General features: G+C 41.3%; 1 protein-coding gene across 2 annotated transcripts; it reads right to left on the reverse strand.

Moving 5' to 3' along the window:
- Positions 1-8,490: 8,490 nt before the first annotated feature.
- LOC115173263 (tetraspanin-7) lies at positions 8,491-17,063 on the reverse strand. 2 transcript variants are annotated; one of them, XR_003871574.1, is made up of 9 exons: positions 16,836-17,063; positions 13,453-13,641; positions 13,266-13,340; positions 12,869-12,964; positions 12,333-12,488; positions 12,036-12,119; positions 11,753-11,837; positions 11,548-11,641; positions 8,491-9,261 (listed from the first exon to the last, which is right to left on the reverse strand). XR_003871574.1 is itself a non-coding variant. In XM_029731189.1 (8 exons), exons 1-7 carry the CDS (start codon positions 16,920-16,922, stop codon positions 11,769-11,771), a joined length of 756 nt encoding a protein of 251 aa, XP_029587049.1. In that variant the 5' UTR covers positions 16,923-17,063; the 3' UTR covers positions 8,491-9,261; positions 11,753-11,768. The 2 variants fall into 2 exon arrangements, 1 of the variants encoding a protein (XP_029587049.1); XM_029731189.1 differs by lacking the exon at positions 11,548-11,641.
- Between the last annotated feature and the right edge of the window lie 871 nt (positions 17,064-17,934).

Below are 17,934 nucleotides of genomic sequence, written 5' to 3' on the forward strand. Positions count from 1 at the left end.
GTTTTCTATCAAGGCCACCGTCTCGTCGATCAAAATGTGGTTCTATCCACTTAGCATCCACTCAGTCAAAAGAAATGAGGCTGCAGCTGAAGCTGCCGCATCCAAGGACATTTTGGCAGTGTTGGATGAACAAGAAAGGGAAGCGATAGAACTTCAAAGGCTAGAGGCTGAAGGAAAACAGCGGCTGACACAATTTGAATCTGAGAACCTAGCCAGACAACAGGCAACGCAAGACAAGCGTAGAAAGCTTAAACATCTAGAGGAAGTGAAGAAGTTGAGCGCTGCAAGAGCTCGAGTAAAGGTCTGCGATCAAGTCGAAGACAATTTTGAGACCACCGACTTCCTGCATGATGTTGAACCAGCAGGAGAACTTCAAGTTCTTAACTTCACAGTTCCTCCAGACCGCCCTCAATCTCTACCAGTCACAACGCAAGCCCTCTATGCCTCAAGTCCCTCATTCATTCCTCAACCTCTACCAGTTACAAGTCAAGCTCTTAGTCCCCAAAATCCACAATTGGTACCTCAAGCTCCACCAACTTCAGTGTCCATACATCAAGTACAGAACAGCTCTGATCTGGTCAACGTGCTAGCAGAAGCTATAAGTGCCAATCGTCTCCCAACACCAGAGCCTGCATTATTCACTGGAGATCCTTTGAAATTCAAAGACTGGCAGCTATCTTTGAAACATTAATAAACAGGAAAAACATTCCAAAGAATGAAAAACTGTATTACCTAAGAAAGTACTTAGGTGGTGCCGCAAAGAAAGCTGTTGAAGGATTTTTCCTACTAGGCACTGAAGCAGCATACAACTCAGCCTGGCAGCTGTTGCAAAAACGTTTCGGAGACCCATTCATAATTGGGAAGTCCTTCAGAGACAAGCTGCATGGATGGCCAAAGATAAGCTCTAAGGATGGTTGTGAACTAAGAGACTTTGCAAACTTCCTCAAGAGCTGCGAGGCTGCAATGCCCCACATTAAGACATTGGTAGTTCTCAATGACTGCAATGAGAGTCAAAAGATTCTGCTGAAGTTGCCAAATTGGCTGGTATCCAGTTGGAACCGCAAAACGATGGAAGTCAGACAAGCAAACGCTGGGTACCCACCATTCAAGGTGTTTGTAGACTTTCTATCAAAGGAAGCAGATCTCGCTTGCAATCCTATATCCTCAATACAAGCGCTCAAGAGTGTGGAAAGCGAGAAACCAAAGCATCCACAAAGTCAAACCATTCAAGCAAAAACACTATCCACAAACACAACACAGAGCAACATCCCATCATGCATTTTTTGCAAAAGAACAGGACATGTCCTCGTCAAGTGCAGAAAGTTCAGTGAACAGACGGTTCAAGATCGTGTGAAGTTTGTGCAAGCAGAAAAGCTTTGCTTTGGATGTTTGAAGACTGGTCATCACTCAAGAACGTGTGATAACAAGAGTACGTGTGAAAGATGTCAGAAGAGACACCCGACATGTTTACATGATGACAAGTTCAAGGAACATCAAAGGTCGACATCTCCAAAGGTAGACGACTACTCAAAGCACAGAGCAGACACCAAAGAAATAGCTGCAGCAGCAATTACCAACAGAGTCATACAAGAAGGCCTAAGCACACAAACGTCCTCAATCATACCAGTCTGGGTCTCGTCCACAAAACAACCAGATCAAGAAGTTCTCGTCTACGCGCTCTTAGACACGCAAAGCGATACGACTTTCATCCTAGATGAAGTGGCCCAAGACCTCAACACAAACAAAGAGAAAGTCAGTTTGCGGCTGTCCACAATGTCAACAGTCATACCCTACCAGAAACGGACAAATCTACAAGTGAGAGGGTACAACTTAAAGAAAAGGATCCCATTGCCACCACTTTTCACACGAGAATTCATTCCAGCAGACAGGTCGCACATTCCAATTGCTGAAACAGCTCTAAAATGGCCTCATCTGGAACAATTGGCAGACAAGATTCCACCACCACTGGATTGCGAAGTAGGCCTTCTGATCGGCTATAACTGTCAACAAGCCCTTCTTCCAAGGGAGATCCTGTCCGGTGAAGAAAATCATCCATATGCACAGCGAACTGATCTCGGCTGGAGCTGCTCGTCTCAAGGAAGTGACTACGGTGATGCAATAGGAACCAGTCAAAGAATCATAGTGCGACAAGTGACACCTGCCGTGCAGCCATCAGTTGAGCTGAAGAGAGAAGTACACTTTGTGTGCAAAACTCAAGTCAAAGAGATCAATCCAACAGACATAATCAAGGTCCTCGAATCTGATTTTGCAGATCACACTGCAGATGACAACCCAGTTTCTCAGGAAGACCTCTTCTTGTTTAAAGTGAAAGAAAGTAGAAGGTAGAAGGAAGACGGCCACTATGAACTCCCACTTCCTTTCAAGACGGACAAACCTAATCTCTCAGACAATAAACAATGTGCAGTTCATAGGCTCACCTCATTAGAGCGACGACTGAGGAGAAATAAGCAGTATTATGAGGATTATGTCCATTTCATGAATGACATAATAACCCGACGAGATGCTGAGAAGGTTCCACAGCCTGAACTCGATAACCAACCAGCATGGTACATTCCGCACCACGGAGTTTACCACCCCCACAAACCTGGGAAGATCCGTGTGGTTTTCGACTGTTCGGCACGCTGTCAAGAAACCTCCCTAAACGATCATCTCTTGACCGGGGCCAGACCTGACTAACACATTAGTTGGAGTGCAATGTCGATTTAGAAAAGGTCCAGTCGCCATAGTGTGTGATGTTGAAAAGATGTTTAATCAGTTTCACGTTGCAAAGGAACACCAAGAATACCTAAGGTTCCTCTGGTGGGACAAAGGCGATCTAGACTCCAAACCCTCTGTGTACAGAATGAAGGTGCACTTGTTTGGGGCAGCTTCATCCCCTGGCTGCTCCAACTTTGGACTCAAGCATCTGGCATCGCAGGGTCATGGAAGGTTCAGTGAAGAGTCCATAAAGTTCATCCAAAGAAGCTTTTACGTCGATGATGGCTTAATAAGCGTAAAGTCACCTGCTTAAGCCATACATTTGGTGGAAGAGTCAAGAGCCTTGTGCAAAACAGGAAACCTTCGGCTGCACAAGTTCGTGTCCAACGACAAAGAAGTGATTGCCGCTATACCACTTGCAGAACGTGCCCAAACCAAGGATCTAGACATGGCCCTAGGAGAACTTCACATCGAGCGAGCACTTGGAGTTCAGTGGTGCGTCGAAACAGATGAATTCCAATTCAGGGTCGTAGTTAAGGAAATTCCACTGACAAGGAGAGGTGTTCTCTCAACCGTCGCTTCCATCTATGATCCACTGGGGTTTGTGGCTCCCTTCATACTAGTTGGCAAACAGATCCTTCAGACGCTATGCAGAGACAAAGTAAGCTGGGACGAAGATCTCCCCGAGCACATTCTGCCACAATGGGAGTCATGGCTTAAAGATTTGTCTCACCTTGCAGCTCTGAAGATCCAAGAAGCTACCTTTCATCAAGCTTTGGCGAGGTCAAGCGATACGAGCTTCACAACTTTTCAGATGCAAGTCTCAATGGAAATGGTGCATCTTCGTATCTCCGAGCTATAAGTGAAACAGGACACATCAGTTGCTCACTTGTCATGGTGAAGGCAAGAGTAGCCCCTACCAAACTAACGACTATCCCAAGACTTGAATTGTCGTCAGCTGTGACTTCAGTCCGTAATGGTGATGTCGTCAAAAGAGAGCTCGAGATTGAAAACCTGCAAGAGTGTTACTGGATGGACTCAAAGGTGGTCCTTGGCTACGTGAACAACGACGCCAAAAGGATCCAACGCATAAGATAAAGCACAAACCCAGAACATTGGCGATATGTCAGCTCTGAAAATAACCCAGCCGACTACGCCTCAAGAGGGCTAAGTGCAGTTCAGCTGAAAGAGTCTAACTGGCTGAAAGGAACCGACTTTCTTTGGCAGCGGAGTCTTCCACGTGAAGAGGAAATGGTGGGAGAAGTAGAAACAACCGACTCTGAGCTTCACAAGGCCCATGTCCACGCAGTCAAGACGAAAGAAGTGAATTCAATAGCGAATCGCTTCATTATCTTTTCTGACTGGTCCAGAGCAGTGAGAGCCATTGCCAGGCTCCAGAAATGTGTCAGGGAATTCAAAGGACTTCAACCAAGAACGAATGAAGCAACTAGCCTTGAAGAAAGAAGAAAAGCTGAAATCTTCATTATCAAGCTGGTGCAAAAGAAGCCTTCGCTGAAGACATCCATAAAATCAAGCTCCAGAAAGAACACACCATGAACAAGCGCAACAAGTTACACCAGTTGAATGCCTTCTTGGACAAGAACAATGTCCTCAGGGTGGGAGGACGGCTATCCCAATCAGCATTGCACCATGACGTAAAACATCCCGCAATACTTCCGAAGAAATCTCATGTGTCAGCCCTGCTCGTCAATCATCATCATGTGCGTGTACACCACCAAGGAAGAGGCATGACTATGAATGAGTTGCGTGCAAACGGAATATGGATCTTGGGATGCGGAAATGTGGTCTCCTCACACATTTACAAGTGCGTACAATGTAGGAGATACAGAAGAACTACAGAAGTTCAACAAATGGCGGATCTGAGAGAACAGAGACATCCCCTCCCTTTACTTACTGCGGTCTTGATTGTTTTGGCCCCTTCATCGTAAAGGAAGGAAGAATGGAATTAAAACGATATGGATTGTTGTTTACCTGCCTATGCTCCAGAGCAGTGCATATTGAAACACTAGACGACTTGACAACAGACGCATTCATAAATGCACTTCGAATGTTTGTAGCTATCAGAGGACCTGTACGCCAATTGAGATGCGATCGGGGAACAAATTTCATGGGTGCTAAAAGAGTGTTTTTTGAGTTGCTCAAGGGAATGGATCAAGAACGTCAACGAGCAATCGGTTGTCAATTCGTTATGAACGTCCCATCAGCAAGTCACATGGGTGGAGTCTGGGAGCGCCAAATTCGAATGATTCGGAGCATTCTGACTACCATGCTCGACAAGTGCGCAAGCAGACTCGACGCCACAACTCTGAGAACATTCCTTTACGAAACAATGGCTTTAATCAACAGCAGGCCACTAAGTGTTGAACATCTTCACGATCCCACCGGTCCAGAACCTCTCACTCCTAACCACATACTAACTATGAAATCTTCAATTATTCTGCCCCCTCCTGGACAATTCTGCAAAGAAGATCTCTATCTGTGCAAAAGGTGGAGAAGAGTGCAGTTCCTAGCCAATGAATTCTGGCGAAGATGGAAACGAGAATACCTGCTAAACCTCCAACAACAACAGAAATGGCAAAGAAAATCACGAAACTCACAAGTAGATGATATTGTGATTCTACAAGATGACAGCTCACCAAGAAACGAGTGGAAGCTTGCCAGGGTTGTAGAAGCTCATCCTAGTGCAGACGGCATGGTGCGAAAGCTGAAGCTACTAGTCAGTGACACTACACTTGGTAAAGGAAAACCACACACTAGATCAGTCCACCTTGAAAGGCCTATTCACAAGGTTACCTTACTAGAGGCTAACTAAATCACATACGTTCATTCAGACTTAAAACATTTTATTAATTATTTTCATAATTTAAATTTAAAAGAAAATCCCACATTCCAAGTTAATGAGTGATTTGGTGGGAGTGTAAGTGGTGTTACATAGATGCTGTGTTCACAATGCATGATTAATACATAATTCATGGTTATTTGATGTAGTAAATAAATAAATGATTTATTGATGTATAGATAACAATTTAAATGTGACGTAACAGGTAAATTAACGTTAGGCCATTGTTTGTGTTTTTATGTTCCATTACGGAACTAACGTTCTCTGTTGTGTTACTGCTATGGAATTTGTTAATTGACTGTGTGCAATCTAACTTAAGCAGATCTTAGTCTGAGTGTTGGGTCGCGTCAATTCGAATCTGGTATCAGAACAAAATAGTCAGCACAGAATAACTTCTGATTTCTTTTTACTTTAATTCATGCAAACACTTGAATGGTAAATATGTTGTTCGTATATACGGGCTCACTGTAACACCACGCAGGGCAGACAGAGAACTGGAATGACATCATAAGTTCTTCTTTAAATACTTGACAGACTTAGTTCCCTCTCCCTGAGGGCCTGTCATAGTAGAGGCTTGGGTATGGTTTAGACTTACTCCAGCCTATCGTTGGCGTGCAGGTTGGTCCCAACCTCTAGACGCACTCGTTTCCTGGCGTAGCTATTGCCTCTGGCGAATGTCTCATCTTGTGACTGCACAATGCACAGTTCTCTAAAACCCTTACACCCCCCGCATATACATTTCACCCATATCCTGTTATTGCTATTATTCTACAGAAAATCCTGTTTTTACAGCATCAGCATTCTTTCCACATGACCCACCATCACATGAGCCACTTCCTCTAACATATAGCAGTATTTAATTATCTATAGTTTATATACTTAATATTATAGCATAGCTTCTCTGTTATTTTATATAGGTTATGCTAACAAATAGTTGGTTAAACCCTAACATGAGTCATAATTGTTGATGGCAGAGGCTAAGAAAGACAGTAAAGGGACTTTCGAGGGACTTTAAGGACTCAAGAACCTCTTTTCAGGACAAGCAGCCAACGAGTTCTCAAGGCGTGACGTGGATGCATCGAAGAAAAGGACGTGCAAGGCAATAAACGCCCGTTTCAAGGAACCAACCTGTCTGTTGTCGTGAAGAGAGCTACAACCCCTACCATCATAAACATTTTCTTCAGCACCGGCCTTGTCTCTGCACTGAGGGCAGCTGCAGATGAGACTGGTGTAGATTATTTTGATCGGCTTACATATGACCAAAGGATCAGGGTTGATGTTTTATTCTGATAAAGAAACCAACAGCATTCATAAATTAAATGTTGAGCTGCCCTTGCGCACCAACTCCTCACTTCCACATGGATACAATAGACAGTGTGAAAATAAGAATAAAATTTGTCTCGTTTGATAATGATACAATATAATGCAATGTAGAGTATAGCCTATGGGACTGGGCTAGCCAACTTTCATAAATGCCAGCCAAGCGTTACGTACAGTTAGTGCATGACGTGCACTTGCAAACAAACAGTAAAATATCGTCAAAATAACATAAACAGAAACACATGACATACCGGATAAACAAACATCCATAAATGAAATGTTGTGCTGTCCTGTAAAGTATAAATTAACCGGAGACATGAATAGCCATGCTAGCCCAATGACGACATGTAGGTAGAATGTACAGTAGCTAGCTAGCATGTACAGCATTCACAAAACAGATAAAGTTCATAAATGCATGAAATCCATAAATATCACAATGTACTGGTAGAAGACCATAATATTACAATGTTAGTAGCAATATAAACTCAATATCTGTTTTAACATACAGGATTATGATTTTCATGGGACAATTTTTCAATTACCTAGGAGGAATGCAGAAAGAGAAGGACATGTGTGACATTAAAAAGGGCACATACAACAAAAGGAATGTACAGTAAAATCAGGCATGGGAACTATGCAGATTTTATGTAAATATACAACATGAAATTCAACACTTGTTACATAGACACCGTTTTGATTTTACAGTCCAGCAGTGTGTAACACAGCTCATGCAGTAACTGTGTGAGAGCTACCGGATCCCTCAGATTGGACAGCTGATCTGGTCCTGTACCACCGATATACTTGCCAATGCCTCCGCCATTTTCCCACCACATGCCACAGACTGAAGGCCGGTTCTTAATGGGTAATTCCGTCCATTTTCAACCTCATATCCATTATGTCCAAGACCAAACCAGTGTCTACATGTGTGAAAACAGCGTGTTTTTAAGATCGCTAATGTTCTAAAAAATGATTGTGACATCACAGGGTGAATATAAAGTGTTAAAAATCTGCAAAATGTTTCTAGCCAGATGGAGGCTAGAAAGCGTAGTAATGCGCCGTTTTCAATATGTAAACACTGGTATTGTGCTAGAGATAATGAAAATCAGGTTAAAGTGGTGGAATTGAACTGCTAAGTTTTCAGTGATGTGATTTCTGGGTGAGAATCGCGTCCCTCGTAGCCAAATAAACTCGCCAGCTGCTGCACACCGCAATGGAAAACTTGTAGCAACGCAAATATTGTCTATTGGACAGTCAGTTTACTTCGTGTTGGTCCCTAGTGAATAGCATTCATTCCACCAACTATGTTGCAAAACTGAAGCAAACTTAACGAAACGGGGAGGGACCTACCTGCATTTGTCCAATAGAAACTCGTGTTGCACGGTTTGGTTCTTAAAACGGTTTCCATAATGAATACACCCCAGGTGCATGCAATTTTCACACCATTTCAGTCCATAAAAAAACAAGGCAGGCCTATAAAATAGTCATTTGAGTGGGACCCAGTTGTTTTTAAAGATGAACAAAAAATAAAGACACCTAACTTCAAGTATTTTACATGCTTTTTACACAAAATGAACAACAATTAACACAGACAATTATTTTCAATTGAGGATATATATCTATATTTTTTGTGTGAATACAAGACCTGAACATATCAAACTTAAAACACAGTAAATCACATAAAAGGCTTATAAAATGCCTTCACATGCACATGAAATCACAGTGGTGTATAATTTTCTATTAACTACGTGTCAACAGCACAAAGGCTCCTTTGAATACTTTTCTCCCAGTCTCCACCGAAGAGATGGCTGGATTGCTGGAGGTTTTCCACAGTGTAAATTACCGTGGTGTTCCAGATGGTCTAATTAGTCACCAGCTTATAATATTGTAATGCCAATCATGAAAATAACATAAGCTACAGTAAGACCATTTTAATACACAAGATGCCATATAACAACAATATGACGGCAGCCTATACGATAGAAAATTACATGCATATGAGAACGCTTAACGTATACATTAATATTTGGTCTAAGCGCACCAAACCAACTGCAATATGTCATATATAATAGCATCAAACAAAGTCAGTGAATCCCAAATGAACATTTAAGCACAATAAACTGTATTCCACTAGCCTTAGCAAGACAAAGCTTTATCCCATTGATGACAGAATGGCAGAAATAAATCCCTTATGGTGTCCAATAACTTTTTTTCCTTCAGTCTGGCTGCCATTGAAAAGTGAAAGTCTAAAAGGTGTGTTTTTTTTACCAGCAAGAGTGTATTCTAAAGTATCATAACCATTACACGTATACGAAGGATTCAAAATATGCCAGATCCCTTTGCATCATGAGCAGCCTGTCAGTGACCTGCAAAGAAAAAAGACAAATGACATGTTAGATGGGTTGTAGTCATTAACATTTTCCATTACTTTTATTGGTGCATCAATAATCAATGTTACGTCAGGTTGGGGACTTCAGCCACTGGTCTTACTCAACTGTTGAGCACAATATTGATACACTGTACATTTCCACATGATGGTTTGAATTTACAGTACCAGTAAACATTTGACACCCCTACTCATTCCTGGGTTTCTCTTTATTTTTTACAATTTTCTACATTGTAGAATAGTGAAGACATCAAAACTATGAATTAACACATATGGAATCATGTAGTAACCCAAAAAGTATTTTAGATTCTTCAAAGTAGCCACCCTTGATGACAGCTTTGCACACTCTTGGCATTCTCTCAACCGGTTTCATGAGGTAGTCACCTGGAACGCATTTGGTAAAAGACCAAGTCCATATTATGGCAAGAACAGCTCAAATATGCAAAGAGAAACGACAGTCCATCATTACTTTAAGACATGAAGATCAGACAATGCAGAAAATTTAAAGAACTTTGAAAATGTCTTAAAGCGCAGCACAAAAACCATCAAGCGCTATGATGAAACTGGCTCTCATGAGGACCGCCACAGGAAAGAAAGACCCAGAGTTGCCTCTGCTGCAGAGGATAAGTTCATTAGAGTTAACGACACCGCAGATTGCAGCCCAAATAAATGCTTCACAGAGTTCAAGTAACAGACACATCTCAACATCAACTGTTCAGAGGAGACTGCGTAAAATCAGGCATCCATGGTCGAATTGCTGCAAAGAAACCACTACTAAAGGACACCAATAAGAGGAAGAGACCTGCTTGGGCCAAGAAACACAAGCAATGGACATCAGACTGGTGGAAATCTGTCCTTTGGGCTGAGTCCAAATTTGAGATTTTTGGTTCCAACCGTCATGTCTTTGTGAGACGCATATTATTTATACAGGTTTTTCTCATTGAGATAACAGCTCTTTTCCAAGAGAGACCTGGTCCAATAGCAGCAGGGGGAACAACTTTCCAGACAAAACAACTTACATACACTAACACAACATTAAACAAAACTATAAAACACACACACACACACACACACACACAGTACAACAATTATGTTAAAAACACAAAAGTCTTGACTAAAAACAGCTGTCCTAAAGACAATTATACTCTATGATATATACATCATTCAAGTGTTTAAACTCCAACGAAACTAGATCAAGTTTTAAAATGTTCAGGAGAGAATTCCAGGACCACAGAGCTAAGTAACTAAAACTACTTCTACCATGACCTGTTCTAATTTTTGGTACTGTTAGAAGCAAATGAGAATGGGACCGTAATAGATATTTATTTACTGACCTGACTAAATAAGAACAGAGATAAAATGGCATTTTACCCAATATGGCCTTATAAACCAGTGTACACCAGTGTTTTTGCCTATGCATAGAAGGTGAACGGATCATCTCTGCATGTGTGGTTCCCACCATGAAGCATGGAGGAGGGGGTGTGATGGTGCTTTGCTAGTGACACAGTCAGTGATTTATTTAGAATTCAAGGCACACTTGACCAGCATAGCTACCACAGCTTTCTGCGCTTAGTGGGACTATCATTTCTTTTTCAACAGGACAATGACCTAACACACCTCCAGGATGAGTAAGTGCTATTTCACCAGGAAGGAGAGTGATCGTGTGCTGCATCAGATGACCTGGCCTCCACAATCACCCGACCTTAACCCAATTGAGATGGTTTGGACCGCACAGCCAACAAGTTCTCAGCATATGTGGGAACTCCTTCAAGACTGTTGGAAAAGCATTCCAGGTGAAGCTGGTTGAGAGAATGCCAAGAGTGTGCAAAGCTGTCATCAAGGCAAAGGGTGGCTACTTTGAAGAATCTAAAATATATTTTGATTTGTTTAACACTTTTTTGCTTACTACATGATTCCATGTGTTTTTTCATAGTTTTGATGTCTTCACTACTATTCTACAATGTAGAAAATAGTAAAAAAAGAAATAAAAAAAAAGAAAAACCCTTGAATGAGTAGGTGTATCCAAAATTTTTACTGGTATTGTACACGATCGCCTTCCTAAGTAATGAATACCATATCTGATGTCCGGAAGTGGGCATTTCCTTTCATGAAAATGCTCTCTTCAGTAGTGGCGGAATCAAGAAGTTGATACACAGAAACTTAAGTGACAAAACCAAGTACAGGGGTTCCAGTGTCATGTCATGTATGACAATATAATAATTTATATTTTATCATTTAGCAGACACTCTTATCCAGAGCAACTTACAGTAGTGAGTGCGTACATTAACACTTTTTTCGTACTGGTCCCCCGTGGGAATCGAACCCACAACCCTGGCGCTGCAAGCGCGACACTCTAAGAACTGGGATACATAGGAATGAACATTTTGAACACTCCTAAGACATTACTTTCTATGTGAAAACAATGAGGCATGGGATGGTATCCCACACCACTAGTCCTTGTAGGATACTACCTGTGGAAGGACACTGCTAGACCATCTCATACTGGTTGATGGTGATGTATCGAGACAAGCAGCAGGACAAGAATACCCCAATGAGCTAGGCAGAAAGTTAAACAGAGTTTCAATTAGGATGTGAACAAAACAATAAAAAAAAAATGACAAAAAAGGTTAAATCTAGCATTTTCTTGATGATCTTCCAACATTTCAAGATCCATGTTACTGGTAATAACATTGTTGTATATTTTTCCCCTAGAGATTATTATGCCTACTGTAAGCACCCTGTCAATTCATGTACCTGGAAAAACGCAACTCCAAAAGATGCCCCTGCATTTATTCCCAGTTTAGACTCCATAGAAGTGGTCAGCAGTGAGATGCAGCCCTAAAACATGTTAAGCAGAAGGAAAACAAATGTTTTACTATGGTTCCTTTAGGTTACAGCTGTTCATTACGCCTACTGATTGGCAAACACTTGATCTAAAATACTGACAAACTTTGAATCAAAGCAGTGTCTGAACTTAGCTAACCAGAGACACGAAGCTCTGACATAATTCTGTGTGAAATGATTGATAATGATATGCGGCAGTGCTCTCACCGTGTCATACACCACGTCACGAGCCTTGTCAAGGTCCTCGAGGTTCTCGACAGAGCAGACCGTGTTCGCTTTGCAACAGCTGACAGGGATACCATTGTCTTTGAAGTACTTTGTCGCGTTCCAGTCCTTGTAACTATTCACTCCACAGCAGTGCAACTGTACAAAACACATTTACTAATTATCAAGAGGAAATGACAACGGTGACTTCTAATTCCTAATTCTATAGATGGCTTTGCCAAGTGGGCAAATCAAATAATGCTTTAAAAGGTGGTTCTATTGTACATCAATAAGTAACTTAATAATGTAAAAGACAGACCATAACCTAATACAATCGTATACCAACAAGATCTACGCAACTGAAAAAAGATGGCGGGTCGTGACCATCTGTACTGTAGAAGTTGATTATAGCAACACTTCTGCAGGGTCTCTGATAAAATGTTGTTATAAGCCACTTCTCTAAACAGAATGTTTTGTGGTCTTTGCAAAGGAACCAGATAGAATTAGGCTATGCAATGAATAACAAAAATATCACTTACAGTCCTCTGGATGGCGTCAACTTCAGAGCTTTTGGGGTCAGTGGTATTGTAGTTCGTCACAGCATCTTTATAGGCATCACCTAATACAGCCTTTATCTGCAATAAACAAAGGGAATTGGGTTTGATTTGTGGCCAACTGAATCCTATAGTAATGGCAAGTGCATTTTAAGTCACCTCATAGAAGTACCCACACATTGTTGTATACCACCCTATAGTTTATTGCAACATTTCAACCAGAAGGTCTTCGTAGTCCTTCTAGTCAGAAACGTTGGAATAATCTATATGGGAGTATACCTCAGTACCCGGGTAATTCCATTTCTTCTATATGAACATTTTTGTACCCCAGCACCTGGTAAATTGTTGGATGTGGAAACACTACTTTTGAAAAATATCTCACCTCATGTTTCAATAAGAAGCCAAAGATGCCAGCCACAAACTCCACTAAGAACATCAAAATCAGGAACGTGGCATACTGAGGGGAACAAAAAAAACAAACAAACTCATCAATTTACATACAAGCAAAGACTAGAAACATTTGAGGAGAATGTGCAATACAAAATGTAACACTTCACAGTGCAGCTGACCAGTTTTAGCATGCATGGACTACCACGGCATGTAGCGAAGCAACCAAAAAGGCCAAAAATAACAATGATGGCTCCAGTTCCGATGAGGACATATGGCATGTTGGTGCTCGTTTCAGAGGTCAGCTTCAAATAAGCTTCCAGGTTCACCTTCCCCCATATGCCAACAGCCAGAAGGAAAACCCCTGTAAACTGGGAGAAAGCACAGACAGTCAGCTGGTCCTTTGTAACCCAGTTGGAAGAGCACGGCACTTATAACGGGCACTTATAAGGGTAGTGGGTTTGATTCCTGGGACCACCCATATGTAAAATGTATGCACGCATGACTAAGTGGCTTTGGATAAAAGTGTCTGCTAAATGGCATTTATGATCTAGAGTGCATTCGGAAAGTATTCAGACCCGTTGACTTTTTCCACATTTTGTTACTTTTCAGCCTCATTCTAAAATGTATTTAATTATTTTTCCCCCTCAATCTACACACAACACCCCATAATGACAAAGCAAAAAAAGGTTTATACATTTTTGCAAATGTATAAAAAAATAAACTGAAATATTACATTTACATAAGTATTCAGACCCTTTACTCAGTACTCTGTTGAGGCACCTTTGGCAGCGATTACAGCCTTGAGTATTCTTGGGTATGACGCTACAAGCTTGGCACACCTGTATTTGAGGAGTTTTTCCCAGTCTTCTCTGCAGATCCTCTCAAGCTCTGTCAGGTTGGATGGGGAACGTCGCTGCACAGGAGTAGTCGCTGCGCCCGGGAGTAGGTTTTCATCAAGGATCCCTCTGTACTTTGCTCCGTTCATCTTTCCCTTGATCCTGCTTGTCTCCCAGTCCCTGGCGCAGAAAATGATGCTTCCACTACCATGCTTCACCATAGGGATGGTGCCAGGTTTCCTCCAGACTTGACACTTGGCATTCAGGCCAAAGAGTTCAATCTTGGTTTCACCAGACCACAGAATCTTGTTTCTCATGGTCTGAGAGTCCTTTAGGTGCCTTTTGGCAAACTCCTAGCGGGCTGTCATGTGCCTTTTAATGAGGAGTGGCTTCCATCTGGCCACTCTACCATAAAGGCCTGATTGGTGGAGTGCTGAGGAGATGGTTATCCTTCTGGAAGGTTCTCCCATCTCCACAAAGAAATTCTGGAGCTCTATCAGAGTGACCATCAGGTTCTTGGTCACCTCCCTGACCAAGGCCCTTCTCCCCCGATTGCTCAGTTTGGCCAGTGTGTGCCTTTCCAAATCATGTCCAAGCAATTCAATTTACCACAGGTGGACTCCAATCAAGTTCTATAAACATCTCAAGGATGATAAATGGAAACAGGATGCACCGGCGATCCATTTCCGGTCTCATAGCAAAGGGTCTGAATACTTATGTAAATAAGGTATCTGTTTTTTATTTTTAATACATTTGCAACAATTTCTATTAACCCGTTTTTGCTTTGTCATTATGGGGTATTGTGTGTAGATTTTTGAGGGGATTTATTTTTTTTTAAATACATTTTAGATTAAGGCTGTAATGCAGTAAAATGTGCGAAAAGGAAAGGGGTCTGAATACACTGTATATTGCTGCACTCAGGTCCCTAAGGGGATGTTTAAGAAGTTTGGCCTAGTTCTTTGACACAAACTCAAGGTTTAAGGCTCAAAAACAACCATCCTAATTATACAACTTGAGCACCTAACAATTTTATTCAGCTCAGTGTGACTGTTGTTGGGGGTCTTTACAAAGCTGAAAACGCTTTGAGGTTGGTATAAGTGGCCTACAACAGATTTTTCTCACATGGAAGGCAAAGTCAACATGGCACTTAAACATCTCCCCCACAACCAATAGCCCAAGGTCTCACGTCAGTGAGCTCAGCATCTTCCCTAGAAAAATGTATTGCCCTTCCTTCTACATGAGTCATTCCTCAGAGTGCTGTCATTAGTCCACCGGGCAACAAATGATACACATCACCCTCTATACATCAATAAACGGCTGAGATAAATGTGTTATCATGAACTTTGATCCCAGAAAAAAAGCCACATTCAATTAATGGCGTAGACAGAATAATGGAAATTGAATAAACAGCGTTGAGAAATCACATTTTCACAAGATTTACCAAGAAAGTTGTTAGAAAAATGAAAGCTATCTAACGGACTTTAATGTCAATTTGGCAACAATTAAAAAAATAAAAATAAAGATCACCAAAAACTACAGCTAAATAGATGTTTATATTCAAAATAATGAATATAGTATGCCAGCCGTCTGAGGAGGTTGTTTCTCAGTCAACAACCATTTAGAAAAGCTGTTTACAACATCTGCCAAATTGCCTAATAATGTCAGCTCAAGCCCTAGCGCAAAATGTACTCTACTGTTACTCCTTAAGGTCGAAGGTTCGTATATGTTATTTTCAGAGGTAGACTGGCTCTAGCAGCCAAAACAGCCAAATATTCCATCTAAACGAATCGATTCTCAATTGCGACAGGGGTCTAGAAACATAGCCCTTTACTTTCATATCACCTCGAAATCATTTCACAAAAGCAAAATATAAAAACTTACTGTAAACCATTTTAATCGGCTTCATCACAGTTGCTGCTGATAGTATTTTTTCAGTGATGACACGTTTCTGGAGGCCTTTTATTACACACAGATGTTCGGATCAGGCTAGATACAGTTCCCAGTTACCACAGGTGGTCACTGTCTTCTGTAAACAGGAGCTGTAACATGGAGATATGGCCATGTGGAAACACTAACCTTTACCCTATAAATATGTGTGTCAATTTAACGTTTTGTTTCTCGCAGACATGAAAGATAAGGTCTATTCGCTTCCAAAACCGTACCACAAGCGACACATGTTAATGTTCAGACCGAGCGTCTGGGCTCTTAACAAAACTCCCCCGTACAGAAGACTCCTTTTTCCAATGTACGTGTAATGTAATAGAACTGGGAGCCATGAACAAGGGCTATACGAGCCTTAGCTGGGTGGAAATGCACGACTACACGAGCCCCGCAATCAAGTGAACAATCGAAATGTAGCCTCTGCCCGCGGACTGCAATACTCCAAAGAAAAAGGTCGCGTTGTTTGTCGCTCCTGGAGTAAAGTTTAATTACAACATAACGAATTGTGATAGGGTCACAACTTTTATTGATAAAGTTTGCACATTAATTATGTAAATTAGCTCGAGGCGTCGCTAAATATCCAAAAAGTGATTATTTTATACCAGAGTGTTGCCGCGCTATACCACGGGGAAATATTTTTTGATGAGGTGTGTTTTATTTTCAATAATTCGAATCCTTTCGCGTCAGCCGTAGCCTAACGTTATTCCTTTGTAAATGCCAAATGTTTGGAAAGGTTGCCTGTTGTTACGGTAGCTTGCATCAGTTATTTACATGTAAATACTCACCCAAAATATGACGCTGTAAGAAATAAGAAAGGTCTTGAGACATGTGATCACAGGCTTCGTTTGAAGCCTTCTTGATGGGGGAGACATGATGGCTATTCCGTAGAAATGGTCAGTCAAAAAGCATCGTTGTTGCAAAAAGGGGAAGAAAATAATGTCCAAGGCGCGGTGCTGGAAAACTTTTCTCGACTAAACAGAATCCGAGAAGTGAAGTGACGTCATTGACCCAGATTCACATTCCATGAGAAGAAAGTACATTTCCTAGTTTTTTTATGGTGTTCCACAATATAATATAAGAACTGTATTATTCCCAAAGGCAACTTCAGTTAATCCGGATAAGACGTAGGACACTAGGCCTAACACATGATTTATACAAATGCTATACAAGATATTATTAGTCACAAAAATGTAATTTATCAAAAATCCCTACTGGTGCCGGTTGGCTAAAACACTACTAGTGTATCTATTGGTTTCATGAGGTAAAGACCAGAGTTAGCGCCCTGATTGCAGTACTGAATATTGCTGTGCATATATATATTCAGTGTTTGATCATGTATTATTTATTTTCTGCTCTTGCGTGTGCTGTCAGCTTCATGATTGACCTAATTGTTCGTTCTGGTTTTCAATACAACAGTTCCAAAATTGTACGGGGAATTAAATGTTGTAATTTCAGTAGGTGGATTTGAACATCTCTCCTTGTTTTACTCAGGGGTGGTTTCGTGGACAGAGTTTAATTTAAATCAGGACTAGGATAAATTCTACTTAAATTACTCCAGATAGAAAAATTTCCCCTTACCTTTATTTAACTATGCAAGTCAGTTAAGAACAAATTCTTATTTACAATGTCGGCCTACCCCGGACAAACCTGGACGATGCTGGGCCAATTGGGCACCCCCAATCCCGGCCGAATGTGATACAGCCTGGATCCGAACCAGGGACTGTAGTGACGCCTCTTGCACTGAGGTCCAGTGCCTTAGACCCGCTGTGCCACTTTTCTTAACTTCAGATTAATTACTTCTATACTAGGGAGTCCCAGACTAAGGTAAATAATGACATACCAGTTATATTTGTGAAGTCTGATTAGATTAACGATGTGCACTTG

This window comes from Salmo trutta, chromosome 3 (genome assembly GCF_901001165.1).
Source record: "Salmo trutta chromosome 3, fSalTru1.1, whole genome shotgun sequence".
NCBI lineage: Eukaryota > Metazoa > Chordata > Actinopteri > Salmoniformes > Salmonidae > Salmo > Salmo trutta.

Coding starts and splice junctions, on each gene's coding strand:
- LOC115173263 (XM_029731189.1), bottom strand. CDS start 16,922: ATGTCTCCCCCATCAAGAAGGCTTCAAACGAAGCCTGTGATCACATGT. Junction 13,341..13,452: donor GTCCATGCATGCTAAAACTG/GTCAGCTGCACT, acceptor TGTTCCCCTCAG/TATGCCACGTTCCTGATTTT. Junction 11,838..12,035: donor TTGGAGTTGCGTTTTTCCAG/GTACATGAATTG, acceptor CTTTCTGCCTAG/CTCATTGGGGTATTCTTGTC.